General features: G+C 40.6%; 1 protein-coding gene across 1 annotated transcript in view; it reads left to right on the top strand.

Annotated features, from left to right (window-relative positions):
• trpm5 (transient receptor potential cation channel, subfamily M, member 5) overlaps positions 1–14,263 on the top strand; it is a 174,097-nt gene that overhangs the window by 83,952 nt on the left and 75,882 nt on the right. The window contains exons 14-15 of the mRNA XM_061887264.1: positions 6,547–6,894; positions 11,202–11,345. Coding sequence (XP_061743248.1) covers positions 6,547–6,894; positions 11,202–11,345 — 492 coding nt within the window. The remainder of the gene's footprint in view (positions 1–6,546; positions 6,895–11,201; positions 11,346–14,263) is intronic.

Genomic DNA, 14,263 nt, shown 5'->3' with positions numbered 1-14,263 from the left:
ATAACTCGTCCCAGCTGAGATTACGCCCCTCCACACACAGTCGAACAAATACCCAGAATCCTTTGCACACTAACTCATCCGGAACACTACTGCTATCCCCCCACCCCACACACCTTAAACTCCTCATGCTCTCTCAGGGAGAGCATGTCCCAAATTCCAAGCTGCTGTTTTTGAGGCATGTAAAAACAAAATAATGCACTTTGTTACTTCCATGTTGGCATTTTTTTCCATAACTTGAGTTGATTTATTTTGGAAAACCTTGTTACATTGTTTCATGCATCCAGCTGGGCATCACAACAAAATTAAGCATAATAATGTGTTAATCCCACAACTGTATATATCGGTATCGGTTGATATCGGGATCGGTAATTAGGAGTTGGACAATATCGGAAAATCGGATATCGGCAAAAAAGCCATCTCTACTAATAATGGCTAAATGAAGATTTAACATTACTTTTTCACTTTTACACACGGACAGTTTCCCACTCGTTACAAACTTTAAAGAGTGTTTAATTGAAGCAGTATACTCGCTCACTTCAACTTTATTGTCAATTTCAGCAGCAGGTACAAACATTCCACACAGTAGCCCGGCTCACTTTCTGTACTTTGCTTCCCTTGAAAATAATACTATGTTATAATTTATTTAAATCTAAAATAGAGATGTGAATTATGCCAAATTTAAATAAATTAAATATAATAAATGGGTTGTACTTGTATAGCGCTTTTCTACCTTCAAGGTACTCAAAGCGCTTTGACACTACTTCCACATTTACCCATTCACACACTGATGGAGGGAGCTGCCATGCAAGGCGCCAACCAGCAACCATCAGGAGCAAGGGTGAAGTGTCTTGCTCAGGACACAACTTCAGTAGAAGCATTTAAGTCTCATCTTAAAACTCATCTGTATACTCTAGCCTTTAAATAGACCTCCTTTTTAGACCAGTTGATCTGCCGCTTCTTTTCTTTCTCCTATGTCCCCCCCTCCCTTGTGGAGGGGGTCCGGTCCGATGACCATGGATGAAGTACTGACTGTCCAGAGTCGAGACCCAGGATGGACCGCTCGTCGGGACCCAGGATGGACCGCTCGCCTGTATCGGTTGGGGACATCTCTACGCTGCTGATCCGCTTGAGATGGTTTCCTGTGGACGGGACTCTCACTGCTGTCTTGGAGCCACTATGGATTGAACTTTCACAGTATCATGTTAGACCCGCTCGACATCCATTGCTTTCGGTCCCCTAGAGGGGGGGGGTTGCCCACATCTGAGGTCCTCTCCAAGGTTTCTCATAGTCAGCATTGTCACTGGTGTCCCACTGAATGTGAATTCTCCCTGCCCACTGGGTGTGAGTTTTCCTTGCCCTTTTGTGGGTTCTTCCGAGGATGTTGTAGTCGTAATGATTTGTGCAGTCCTTTGAGACATTTGTGATTTGGGGCTATATAAATAAACATTGATTGATTGATTGACAACAGACGTGACGAGGTTGGTACTAGGTGGGATTTGAACCAGTGCACGGCCACTCTCCCACTGCGCCACGCCGTCCCTAAAATAAACAAAAACTTAAACAAAAGTGAAATAAAAAAGCTTAAAGGCTAAATGTAATTTTAGAAAAAGTTGCAACGTTGACTAATAAAACAAAGCTGTTTTTTTTTTCTTTCAAACTGTCATTGTTCAAAACATAATATTGAATCAATATCAATGTTTTTATGAATTATTGACCTCTCCAATTTTTCAAGTACTTCACATCAAATATTCCACTAAGAAAAATATTTTAGGTGGAATATTTTTGCAAATTTGGTGTACCGAAAATGAACCGAACCGTGACCTCTGAACCGAGGTATGTACCGAACCGAAATTTTTGTGTACCGTTACACCCCCATGTGAATGGTTCAAGACTTACATACACAAGTTTAGGGACGCTAAACATCTGATTTGTGTGTCAAATCGACCTTAAACCGGACTTCCAGCAGTCTCAAAACATTACGACAGATATACAGTAGTACATACAGTATATAGTTGCACATAAGAGGTGAAGTGAATTATATTTACACAGCGCTTTCTCTCCAATGACTCAAAGCGCTCCACACAGCGAAACCCAACATCCAATTTCCACACTCAAACCAGTGCGGGTGGCACCGGGAGCTCCTTCTATCATTACTTTTTTCAGTTTACTGAGTCCACGTTGCTGCCAAAGGTGCATCAACAAAGAATTGCGTAAAGGCTGTGAATACTTATATACATATGATTTTTTAAAATTAATACATTTGCAAAATTAAAAAAAAAAATCACATTGTCATTACGAGGTATTGGCTGTAGTAATTTGAGGGCAAAAATGACTTTATTCCATTTTGGAATAAGTTTGGAACATAAAAGTACATTTTTCAGTTTATTTATTCATTTCAGTTATACAAATCAAACAAAGGAATAAAAATAAAACAATCAACATAACATTAAAGTATGAATGAAAAGTTAAAAACGTATAATATTTGCCTCCTGTTTTCACAAATATAACAGTTGCCTTTCAAAGATGGCGACTACAAAGCCATTTGTTCATTTTAAAACAATTAAATCAATAATGAAGAAATACTTTTACTCAATCATACATTTTTATAACATAAAAAAAAAATGGAATACGGAAAAATATTTACATTGTTTTATAGTGTGAATGCTGCCCTGCGATGAGGTGGCGACTTGTCCAGGGTGTACCCCGCCTTCCGCCCGATTGTAGCTGAGATAGGCGCCAGCGCCCCCCGCGACCCCAAAAGGGAATAAGCGGTAGGAAATGGATGGATGGATGCTCCAAAGCATTGACAAAATTGGTTTTTCAACTTCTTATTCTTATTCTCCAGATTTTGGCGCGCTCTACCTTCCACATTTTTCACCCGATTCAAACCGTTCCAACTTCAAACTGTTCAACCTATTCGGTAATCTCAGGCTTTCCCTTGAAAAAATTCCAAAAGTTCCCAGATTTCCCAGAATTCAAGCTTTTCCGGGACATTTTTCCCATTCAAAATGAATTGGCCATTTTTCAAACTTCCACCATTTCCACATTTTTCAACCGATTCAAACCATTCCACCTTCCACATATTCCGCTCATCCTGGAAACTCAAACTATCATTTTTCCAAGTTCAGAAAAAACTCCAGGATTTTCCAGAATTCCTTGTTTTCCACAGTCCTATGTCCATCCATTTTTTCTGGCAACTACTCCTTCCTCATATTTCAACTATAGACGTCCGATAATATCGGACTGCTGACATTATCGGCCGATAACTGCTTTAAAATGTAATATCGTAAATGATCGGTATCTGTTTCAAAATGATCAGTATCGGTTTCAAAAAGTAAAATGTATGACTTTTTAAAACGCCGCTGTGTCCACGGACGTATGTAGAAATACAGAGCGCCAATAAACCTTAAAAGCACTGCCTTTGCGTGCCGGCCCAATCACATAATATCTACAGCTTTTCACACATAAGTGAATGCAACGCATACTTGGTCAACAGCCATACAGGTCACACTGAAGGTGGCCGTATAAACAACTTTAACAAATATGCGCCACACTGTGAACCCACACCAAACAAGAATAACAAACTCATTTTGGGAGAACATCTGCACCGTAACACAACATAACAAATACCCAGAACCCCATGCAGCACTAACTCTTCCGGGACACTACAATATACACCCCCTAACCCAAAACCACAAATCTTTCATCTTCGCTCAAATTAATGGGGAAATCGTCGCTTTCTCGGTCCGAATCGCTCTCGCTACTGGTGGCCATGATTGTAAACAATGTTCAGATGTGAGGAGCCCTACAACCCGTGACGTCACACGCATATTGTCTGCTACTTCCAGTACAAGCAAGGCTATTTTATTAGTGACCAAAAGTTGCGAACTTTATCGGCGATGTTCTCTACTAAATCCTTTCAGCAAAAATATGGCAATATCGCGAAATGATCAAGTATGACACATAGAATGGACCTGCTATCCCCTTTTAAATAAGAAAATCTCATTTCAGTAGGCCTTTAACTTGCTTTTGTGTGTACTGATATATGATCATATCACTATTGTTTTGAAACAGATTTTTTTGCTGTAAAAGGCACTCTGACGTAAGGCGTATTACACTATTTATTTGACAGTAAACAAACTATAACTTCACCATGTCCTTGTTCTCCATCAAAGCATCCCAAAACACAAACCAGTAACCAGTTTTTCCTAAACCAGGGATCAGCAAACCTTTACCACCCAAAAAGCTAATTTGACCCGTTTCACAAAATAAAGAAAACAATGGGAGCCACAAGACACTTTTGAAATTTAAAATGAAATAACACTGCATACAGAGTTTCTATTTTTCGCTTTGTGCTATGTATTAACCAGGGGTCTCAGACTCGCGGCCCGCACCTTAATATGAAAATTAGATGTTAGTGCGGCCCGCGAGTTTTAAATGTATGCCGTTTGACAGCATCACACTTGCCAAACCTCCCAAATTTTCCGGGAGACTCCCGAATTTCAGAGCAACTATTCTCGCGAATACTGCTGATTTTCACCCTTCAACATTAATACGGGCGTGCTATGAAGGCGCTGCCTTTACCGCCCTCTACAAGATGAACAAATATCCAGCCCAGCCCAGCCACGAATCATTTGTGGCTTCCATAGACCTACTTAGATGACTGCAACGCATATTTGTTCAACAGTCATACAGGTTACTCTTGAGAATTGTGATATAAACAACTTTAACACTCTCACTAATATGCGCCACACTGTGAACCCACACCAAACAAGAATGACAAACACATTTCTGGAGAACATCCCCACTGTAACACAACATAAACACAGCAGAACAAGTACCCAGAATCCCCTGCATCCCAAACTCTTCCGGGCTACATTATACAGTAAACCCCTGCTAGCACCAAATCGGTGTGTCGGTTGAGGTGGTCCAGGGTTTCGTGCTAGCAGGGGTGTATAATGTAGCCCGGAAGAGTTAGGGATGCATGGGATTCTGGGTATTTGTTCTGTCGTGTTTATGTTGTGTTAAAATGCGGATGTTCTCCCGAAATGTGTTTGTCATTCTTGCTTGGTGCGGCGCATTTTAGTAAGAGTGTTAAAGTTGTTTATGTCACGACTCTCAGTGTAACCTGTATGGCTGTCGACTAAGTATGCCTTGCAGTCACTGTCGTGTATCAACAGTGGCTTCATACTACATTAAAAGATTACAGTTGGTACAAAATGCGGCTGCTAGACTTTTGACAAGAACAAGAAAGTTTGATCACATTACGCCTGTACTGGCTCACCTGCACTGGCTTCCTGTGCACTTAAGATGTGACTTTAAGGTTTTACTACTTACGTATAAAATACTACACGGTCTAGCTCCAGTCTACCTTGCCGATTGTATTGTACCATATGTCCCGGCAAGAAATATGCGTTCAAAAGACTCCGGCTTATTAGTGATTCCTAAAGCCCAAAAAAAGTCTGCGGGCTATAGAGCGTTTTCCGTTCGGGCTCCTGTACTCTGGAATGCCCTCCCGGTAACAGTTCGAGATGCTACCTCAGTAGAAGCATTTAAGTCTCACCTTAAAACTCATCTGTATACTCTAGCCTTTAAATAGACCTCCTTTTTAGACCAGTTGATCTGCCGCTTCCTTTCTTTCTCCTATGTCCCCCCCCTCCCTTGTGGAGGGGGTCCGGTCCGATGACCATGGATGAAGTACTGGCTGTCCAGAGTCGAGACCCAGGATGGACCGCTCGCCTGTATCGGTTGGGGACATCTCTACGCTGCTGATCCGCCTCCGCTTGAGATGGTTTCCTGTGGACGGGACTCTCGCTGCTGTCTTGGATCCGCTTTGAACTGAACTCTCGCGGCTGTGTTGGAGCCACTATGGATTGAACTTTCACAGTATCATGTTAGACCCGCTCGACATCCATTGCTTTCGGTCCCCTAGAGGGGGGGGGGGGGGTTGCCCACATCTGAGGTCCTCTCCAAGGTTTCTCATAGTCAGCATTGTCACTGGCGTCCCACTGGATGTGAATTCTCCCTGCCCACTGGGTGTGGGTTTTCCTTGCCCTTTTGTGGGTTCTTCCGAGGATGTTGTAGTCGTAATGATTTGTGCAGTCCTTTGAGACATTTGTGATTTGGGGCTATATAAATAAACATTGATTGATTGATTGATTGATGTGACCAGCTGGCAAGCAGATAGCCTTGTGTAAAAGCTTTAGAGGACTGTAAAAGTTTTACCGTCAGGGCACGCCCTCTATATTATCGACTAGGTGAAAATGGGAAATCTCTCGGGATAATCGGGGGGTCGGAAATCATGCAGCTGAGCCATAGTAGAGTGATCCAAGAGCCGCATGCGACTCCGGAGCCGGGGGTTGCCGACCCCTGTCCTAAACGAGTGGTTTCCTAAACCTCGCTGTTAAATAAATAAACATTCGGGAAAATGACGGTTTCTTTTTATTCCTTACCCGTTTTGCATTCACGCCACACGGCGAAGATTCCAATTAGACAAATTAAATCAAGATCACTGCGACATGACTCCCGCAATCATTGTCTCTGCAGGCCTGCGACCTTGAAGAGGTGATGATGGATGCGCTGATCAACGACAAACCAGACTTTGTCCGTCTGTTCGTCGACAACGGCGTCAACTTGGGGGAGTTTCTCACCTACGGCCGTCTGCTGGAGCTTTATTGGTCGGTGTCGGAGAAGAGTCTCCTCCATAACCTGCTCCTGAAAAAATACGAGGAGAAGCAGCGTCTGCTGGGCACTGCAAGGACAGCCGGGCCTCCTGGGCACCACCCCGCTGAGCCAGGGGAACGGAAACCTCGTTTCACACTTTATGAGGTCGCAAAAGTGCTGAAAGACTTTCTCCATGACTCCTGCAAAGGTTTCTACCAAAAGATTGCCACAGTGAGTGATGCAATACCACCATCCGGTAAATGCACTGCAAAGGAATTGATCATGAAGTTTTTAGGACATTTTCCAGACCTCTTTGAGCAATATTAAATGAATAATATCTGATGATTGTGGATAGATTGGATTAGGTTAGATCAGGGGTCACCAGGTACCCCGTAAGGACCAGATGAGTCGCCCGCTGGCCTGTTCTAAAAAATAGCTCAAAAAGCAGCACTTACCAGTGAGCTGCCTCTATTTTTTGAATTTTATTTATTTACTAGCAAGCTGGTCTCGCTTAACTCAACATTTTTAATTCTAAGAGAATCAAAACTCAAATAGAATTTGAAAATCCAAGAAAATATTTTAAAGACTTGATCTTCACTTGTTTAAATAAATGTGTTTTATTTTTTTTTTTTACTTTGCTTCTTGTAACTTTCAGAAAGACAATTTTAGGGAAAAAATACAACCTTAAAAAGGATTTTAGGATTTTTAAACACATATATCTTTTTACCTTTTAAAATCCTTCCTCCTCTTTCCTGACAATTTAAATCAATGTTCAAGTAAATTAATTTTTTATTGTAAAGAATAATAAATATATCTTAATTTAAAACTTCATTTTAGCATCTGTTTTTTCGCCGAAAAATATTTGTGAAATATTTCTTCAAACTTATTATGATTAAAATTCAAAAAAATTATTCTGGCAAATCTAGAAAATCTTTAGAATCAAATTTAAATCTTATTTCAAAGTCTTTTGAATTTCTTTTTAAATTTTTGTTCTGGGAAATCTAGAAAAAATAATGATTTGTCTTTGTTAGAAATATAGCTTGGTCCAATTTGTTATATATTCTAACAAAACACAGATTGGATTTTAACCTATTTAAAACATATCATCAAAATTTAAAAAATAATTTTAATCAGGAAAAATTACTAATGATGTTCCATAAATAATTTTTTTAATTTTTTCAAAAAGATTCGAATTAGCTAGTTTTTTTCTTCTTTTTTTCGGTTGAATTTTGAATTTTAAAGAGTCGAAATTGAAGATAAACTTTTTTTCTAAATTAAATTTAAATTCTTTTCTGTTTTCTCCTCTTTTAAACCGTTCAATTAAGAGTTTTTTTTCATCATTTATTCTCTACAAACAACCTTCCGTCCATCCATCCATCCATCCATTTTCTACCGCTTATTCCCTTTCGGGGTCGCGGGGGGCGCTGGCGCCTATCTCAGCTACAATCGGGCGGAAGGCGGGGTACACCCTGGACAAGTCGCCACCTCATCGCAGGGCCAACCTTCCGTAAAAGGAAAAAAATGTATATATATGTATATAAAATATATATAATATATATATATATTTAATATAATGTAATATAATATTTAATATAATATAATGTATATAAAATATATATATATATATATATATATATATATGATTATATATTTATTTATTAAATGTAAATTGAGCAAATTGACTATTTTTGGCAATTTTTTTAAGTGTGTATCAAACTGGTAGCCCTTCGCATTAATCAGTACCCAAGAAGTAGAACTTGGTTTCAAAAAGGTTGGTGACCCCTGGGTTAGATAGTACTTTATTTATTTCAACAAAGTTCGGCAGAGAAGTGATATTATATCAGGTTTCGCTGAATTTGTTTTAACAGCCCTTTAAGTCTTCCAGCAGTGATAAAATTGTATTGTTTAACCTCTAAAGGCCTTAGTGGCCACATGCGTGGACAGCACCTCTCCCGTCCAAAGGCAAAACCTAGTAACTCACTTCTAACTGATTTTGAGAAAACAAAGGACAACCAATCTATCTTGATGCTGTCTTACAAAGATCTACAAAGTCATCAAACGTATAGATGTTTTCTTCAGCTTTCATTTTCTTGCCGATTGAGCCATGGATTGAATCTGCTCTCATGAACGTGTGCCCTTTCTCCAGATATTTTATCACAATCTCGGGTGGGCCCCATTCTGCGTTTGCACATTGGGCAAGAGCCGTTTACAGCGTCCAGTTTTTATTTTGACCTCCACAGTTATCTGCCCAAAAGAGTATGCAAGGGGAAGAATCAAGAACAATACATTTAATGAAGGTGCTTGGGCCAATCTTCCAAATATCCCCTGGTGCCATAATATCACATAATCAGGTTGACCGTCGGCCCCCATTTGTGCAAATGTCTCATTAAAGACAATAAGGCGACTGACAAAGAAGCTCCGATTGGTCCCTCGAGATACTAGGTTTTTCTGTTGTATCTATGCCGTTATGTGGTAGTTGCTAGCTAACAGCTTACTTACGGAACAAATTACAATATCGCATACACTAACGTAAAGCATATCACCTAGGAACTCCAAAATTATTATCAGCTCAGTTTTGACCAACATTGAGTTACTGGGTTTTGCCTTTGGACGGGAGACCTTTTAGCACCTATTTCCAAAATTGTGTACACTACTGAATTCGGGTGTTATGCCGACATATGGACACTTATACTGCTATCTGGTGGTGTCAGAAGAGTATAACATACAATGGAATTGTGGGAAAAAAAGTGTAAAAATAAATTTGCATGTCACTACACATGAAGTACACGTTTGTGTACTTATGGACTAAGTACATCATATTAAAATATGATTTTTAGTTTTTATTCTAATTAGGGTCCACTTAGCCCATATAGTAAAGAGAAATTAAAAAAACATGTAAATAAAAGTTTGGGCCTTAAGAGGTTAATAGACGAAATGTAGTTTGCACAAACATTTCAGGAATGCTAACAAAACAAAACACACCCAGTCTCATGAACACAAAATGATTATATGTGCATCTCCTCCTACTACTACCGTTTGTGTTCTGATAATGAATAATGTTTATTTACATGGCATGATTGCTTCCATAAGGTGCCTGTAACGCGGCAGTAAAACGGCTGATCAAACAAAACAGCGGTCATCACTACCTTACTCACTGCCATTTCTGCCGGACTGTACAAGTTTGCACGAACATTTCAGGAATGCTAACTGTAAACAGCGGTCACAAAACACTCCCAGTATTGATACATCCATCCTTTTTTCTACCGCTTGTCCCTTTTTTTGGGGCCGCGGGGGTCGCTGGAGCCTATCTCAGCTGCATTCGGGCAGAAGGCAGGTTACATCCTGGACAAGTCGCCACCTCATCATAGTACTGATAAACCATGAACACAAAATGATTATATTTACATCTCATTCCACTACTGTGCGTGTTCTGATAATGAATAATGTTTATTTACATTCAATAAGAGACTTTAACTGTTTTAAAATTTTAACTTTTTTTAAACTTTTAACAGCTTTTTATCTAACAAATTGTTCTTAGGGTAATTTGTATTTGCCTTTATTTCTTTGTGGTGTACAGCCCTTTGTTCTTCAACTGTGGTTGTTTTTAAAGGGCTTTATAAATAAAGTTGGTATGTTATAGTATAATTGCTTCCATAAGGTGCCTGTAACGCGGCAGTAAAACGGCTGATCAAGCAAAACAGGAGTCATCACCACCTTACTTACTGCCATTTCTGCATGACTACCGGTTTGCACAAACATTTCAGGAATGCTAACTAAAAACAGCGGTCACAAAACAGTCCCGGTCTTGATGAATCATGAACACAAAATTAGTATATTTACATCTCATTCTGCTACCGTGCGTGTTCTGATAATGAATAATGTTTATTTACGTTCAATTAGAGACTTTAAACTGTTTTAAACTTTTAACTTTTTTAACTGTTTTTTACGTTTTAACTGCTTTTTATCCAACAAATTGTTCTTAGGGTAATTTGTATTTGCCTTTATTTCTTTGTGGTGTACAGCCCTTTGTTCTTCAACTGTGGTTGTTTTTAAAGGGCTTTATGAGTAAAGTTGGTATGTTATAGTATAATTGCTTCCATAAGGTGCCTGTAACGCGGCAGTAAAACGGCTGATCAAACAAAACAGGAGTCATCACCACCTTACTCACTGCCATTTCCGCATGACTACCGGTTTGCACGAACATTTCAGGAATGCTAACTAAAAACAGCGGTCACAAAACAGTCCCGGTCTTGATGAATCATGAACACAAAATGATTATATTTGCATTGCCTCTTTCTACCACTGTTGGTTTTCTGATAACGAGCATAGATTCTGCATATACATGGAGACAAACAAGATGACACACTCTATTTTGCACTTTTAAGAGACAAAATCCTCTGTGCACGGGCTTAGTAGACCAGTTCTGTGTCGTTGTATAGTTTATTGCATCTACTAAAGGTTTTTGTAATATTCTGGCTCACTAATTGAACTGCGTATGTTTTGTAAGGCTGTACAACTGGATTGTTTCTGTGCCCCAGGAAAGGCCAGCAAAAGGTCGACTGTTCCACAGCCAGAAGAATCTGGCCGAGTTGGAAGAGCGATGCCAACATCCTTGGAGGGATCTTTTCCTCTGGGCCGTCCTTCAGAACCGACAGCAGATGGCAAACTACTTTTGGGCCATGGTCAGTCTTGTTGGTTCATTTCCTTTACAATAATGTGGTTCATTCACAAAATAGTATACTTTTTTTTTTTTTCTTAGTATTTGAACTGCTTGTTGATCAACGACTCGGATGAACTTAAAGGACCAATAGTGTCCAGATAACCAGAGTTTCACGAGCAAGTTTTTTTTAATGTATTTTTAACCTGGCAGTCATTTCCCATGATATAATTTACTGTATTTTACGGACTATAAGGCGCACTTAAATCATTTTTTTTTTTCCTCAAAACTAGACGGTTTGCCTTATAACCCAGTGCGCCTAATGTACAGAATAATTCTTGTTTTGCATACTAAACATATTTTATTTGGTACATATTGTAATAAGTGTGACCAGTAGATGGCAGTCAAACATAAGAGATACGTGTAGACTGCAACATGACTCAAGTAAACAACACTAACATTTTATATGTTCCATTAAAAATATAGAACAGTACACATGGCACTCAAACATCTATCAACATATTTTAGTACGACTTTGGTAAGCTTTGAAGCCGCACCGCTTGATGGATTGTGCTGTGCTTCAACGTACGAGTATTATTATAGTGTGTGTATAAGGTAAGACATTTTATCTGGCGTTTTGTTTCGCAATATTATGCAAAAGAAACTTTTCTTACCTTCTGGTACCTGCTGATCTGTATTTAGGATCTGCATAAATCCTTTAAAATTGTGTGCGTACGCCTTTGTAGTCCGTGGGGACACCGTAGTCGATAAGCTTCTTCTTTTTCTTTATCATCTTGTCCTGGGACAATTATCCTCCGCTGTTGCCATTTCTAATATAAAATAGTGTAAAGTTGTGACTTATATCTATCAGTAGACTGCCCATGGAAGCGCTAAAACATACCGCACCCACAAAATAATAAATCAATAAGCCGCAGATATATTCTGGTATGACATTTTTTATTAATGTTTATTACTAAAAATTGTTTCCAAATGGTGCCTGTAATGCGGCAGTAAAATGGCTGATCAAACAAAACTGAAGTCATCGCCATGAACCCACTAGCTGCGGAGGCTAGCTCTCCAATCAGCTAAACAGACTCAATAACTCCACGGTGGATTTACAAAACTGAAACAATACAACAAGAACGCCATTGTAAATAAATAATACCAACACAGACACAATGCTAATGCTAACAATGCTATCTTGATAACATTACCACAGCACGTACAAATTTGCATGAAAACACTCTTACAGACGTCACATGGGACAATTGAGTAAGTATGAATTGTTTTAGTTATGTTCTAACGGAAAAGGGTGGAGTGCCATCTCCAGGTTGGGGAGGAGACCCTGCCCCAAGTGGAGGAGTTCAAGTACCTAGGAGTCTTGTTCACGAGTGGGGGAAGAGTGGATCGTGAGATCGACAGGCGGATCGGTGCGGCGTCTTCAGTAATGCGGACGTTGTACCGATCCGTTGTGGTGAAGAAGGAGCTGAGCCGGAAGGCAAAGCTCTCAATTTACCGGTCGATCTACGTTCCCATCCTCACCTATGGTCATGAGCTTTGGGTCATGACCGAAAGGATAAGATCACGGGTACAAGCGGCCGAAATGAGTTTCCTCCGCCGTGTGGTGGGTCTCTCCCTTAGAAATAGGGTGAGAAGCTCTGTCATCCGGGAGGAACTCAAAGTAAAGCCGCTGCTCCTTCACATCGAGAGGAGCCAGATGAGGTGGTTCGGGCATCTAGTCAGGATGCCACCCGAACGCCTCCCTAGGGAGGTGTTTAGGGCACGTCCAACCGGTAGGAGGCCACGGGGAAGACCCAGGACACGTTGGGAAGACTATGTCTCCCGGCTGGCCTGGGAACGCCTCGGGATCCCCCGGGAAGAGCTAGACGAAGTGGCTGGGGAGAGGGAAGTCTGGGCTTCCCTGCTTAGGCTGCTGCCCCCACGAGCCGACCTCGGATAAGCAGAAGGTGATGGATGGATGTTCTAAAACTTGTAAAAGTTTGCTCGGAGAAACTTGAGGGTTGCAGGTTCGCTCGCAGCCTCTTGCCATCCAAATCACTGCCGTTGAATGAATATTAATAATAATAGATTTTATTTGTAAAAAGCGCTTTACATTGAGCAAACAACCTCAAAGTGCTACAGTGTGTTAAAAAAAAAAAAGATAATACAATAAATAAATACAAACAAAAACTAGAACAGCCTAATAACCATAACTAGCATGCATAAATAAATAAAAAAAGGCTTTTTTAAAAAGCAGGGTTTTTAAGCCTTTTTAAAAAAAGCATCCACAGTCTGTGGTGCCCTCAGGTGGTCAGGGAAAGCCTTCCATTTACTGGGATCGGCAGAGCAGAAAGCCCCGTCTCCCATTGTTTGTAGCTTTGTCCTCGGACGTTGGGGGGGGGGGGGGGGGGGGGGGTTAGCCTGTCCGGAGCACAGATGTCTTGTGGAGGATTTGGGGGTGAGCATTTATTTGAGGTAGAGGTGGGCATTACCATGGAGGCACTGGTGAGTTAGTAGGGAGACTTTGCATTCAATCCTGAGTGGAACAGGAAGCCAGTGAAGGGATTTGAGAAGTGGTGTGATGTGGTCGTATTTCCGCACTCTCATCAGGATCCTAGTGTACTGCAGCTTCTGGATGTTCTTGCCGGGGATCCCGACAGAAAGTGAGTGGCAGTAGTCCAGCCTGGAGGAGACAAGGCTGTGATGAATGATAGGTGGTGGTGGGAGGGGCGGCTGTGGCTACAAATGTAGCTTACCACCACCGGGTGTGAATGAATGACGGGTTCTCACTTCTCTGTGGGTAGGGAACCTATGGCTCTAGAGCCGGATGTGGCTCTTTTGATCCGGCTCTCAGATAAATCTTAGCTGACATTACTCAACAGGATAAGTAATTAATAATTCCGCTGGTAATCGCAGTGTTAAAAATAACGTTCAAAATATAAA

This window comes from Nerophis ophidion, linkage group LG25 (assembly GCF_033978795.1).
Source record: "Nerophis ophidion isolate RoL-2023_Sa linkage group LG25, RoL_Noph_v1.0, whole genome shotgun sequence".
Classification (NCBI taxonomy): Eukaryota; Metazoa; Chordata; class Actinopteri; order Syngnathiformes; family Syngnathidae; genus Nerophis; species Nerophis ophidion.
Note: the sequence above shows the minus strand (reverse complement) of the source record. Positions and strands in the feature narration are given on the sequence as shown.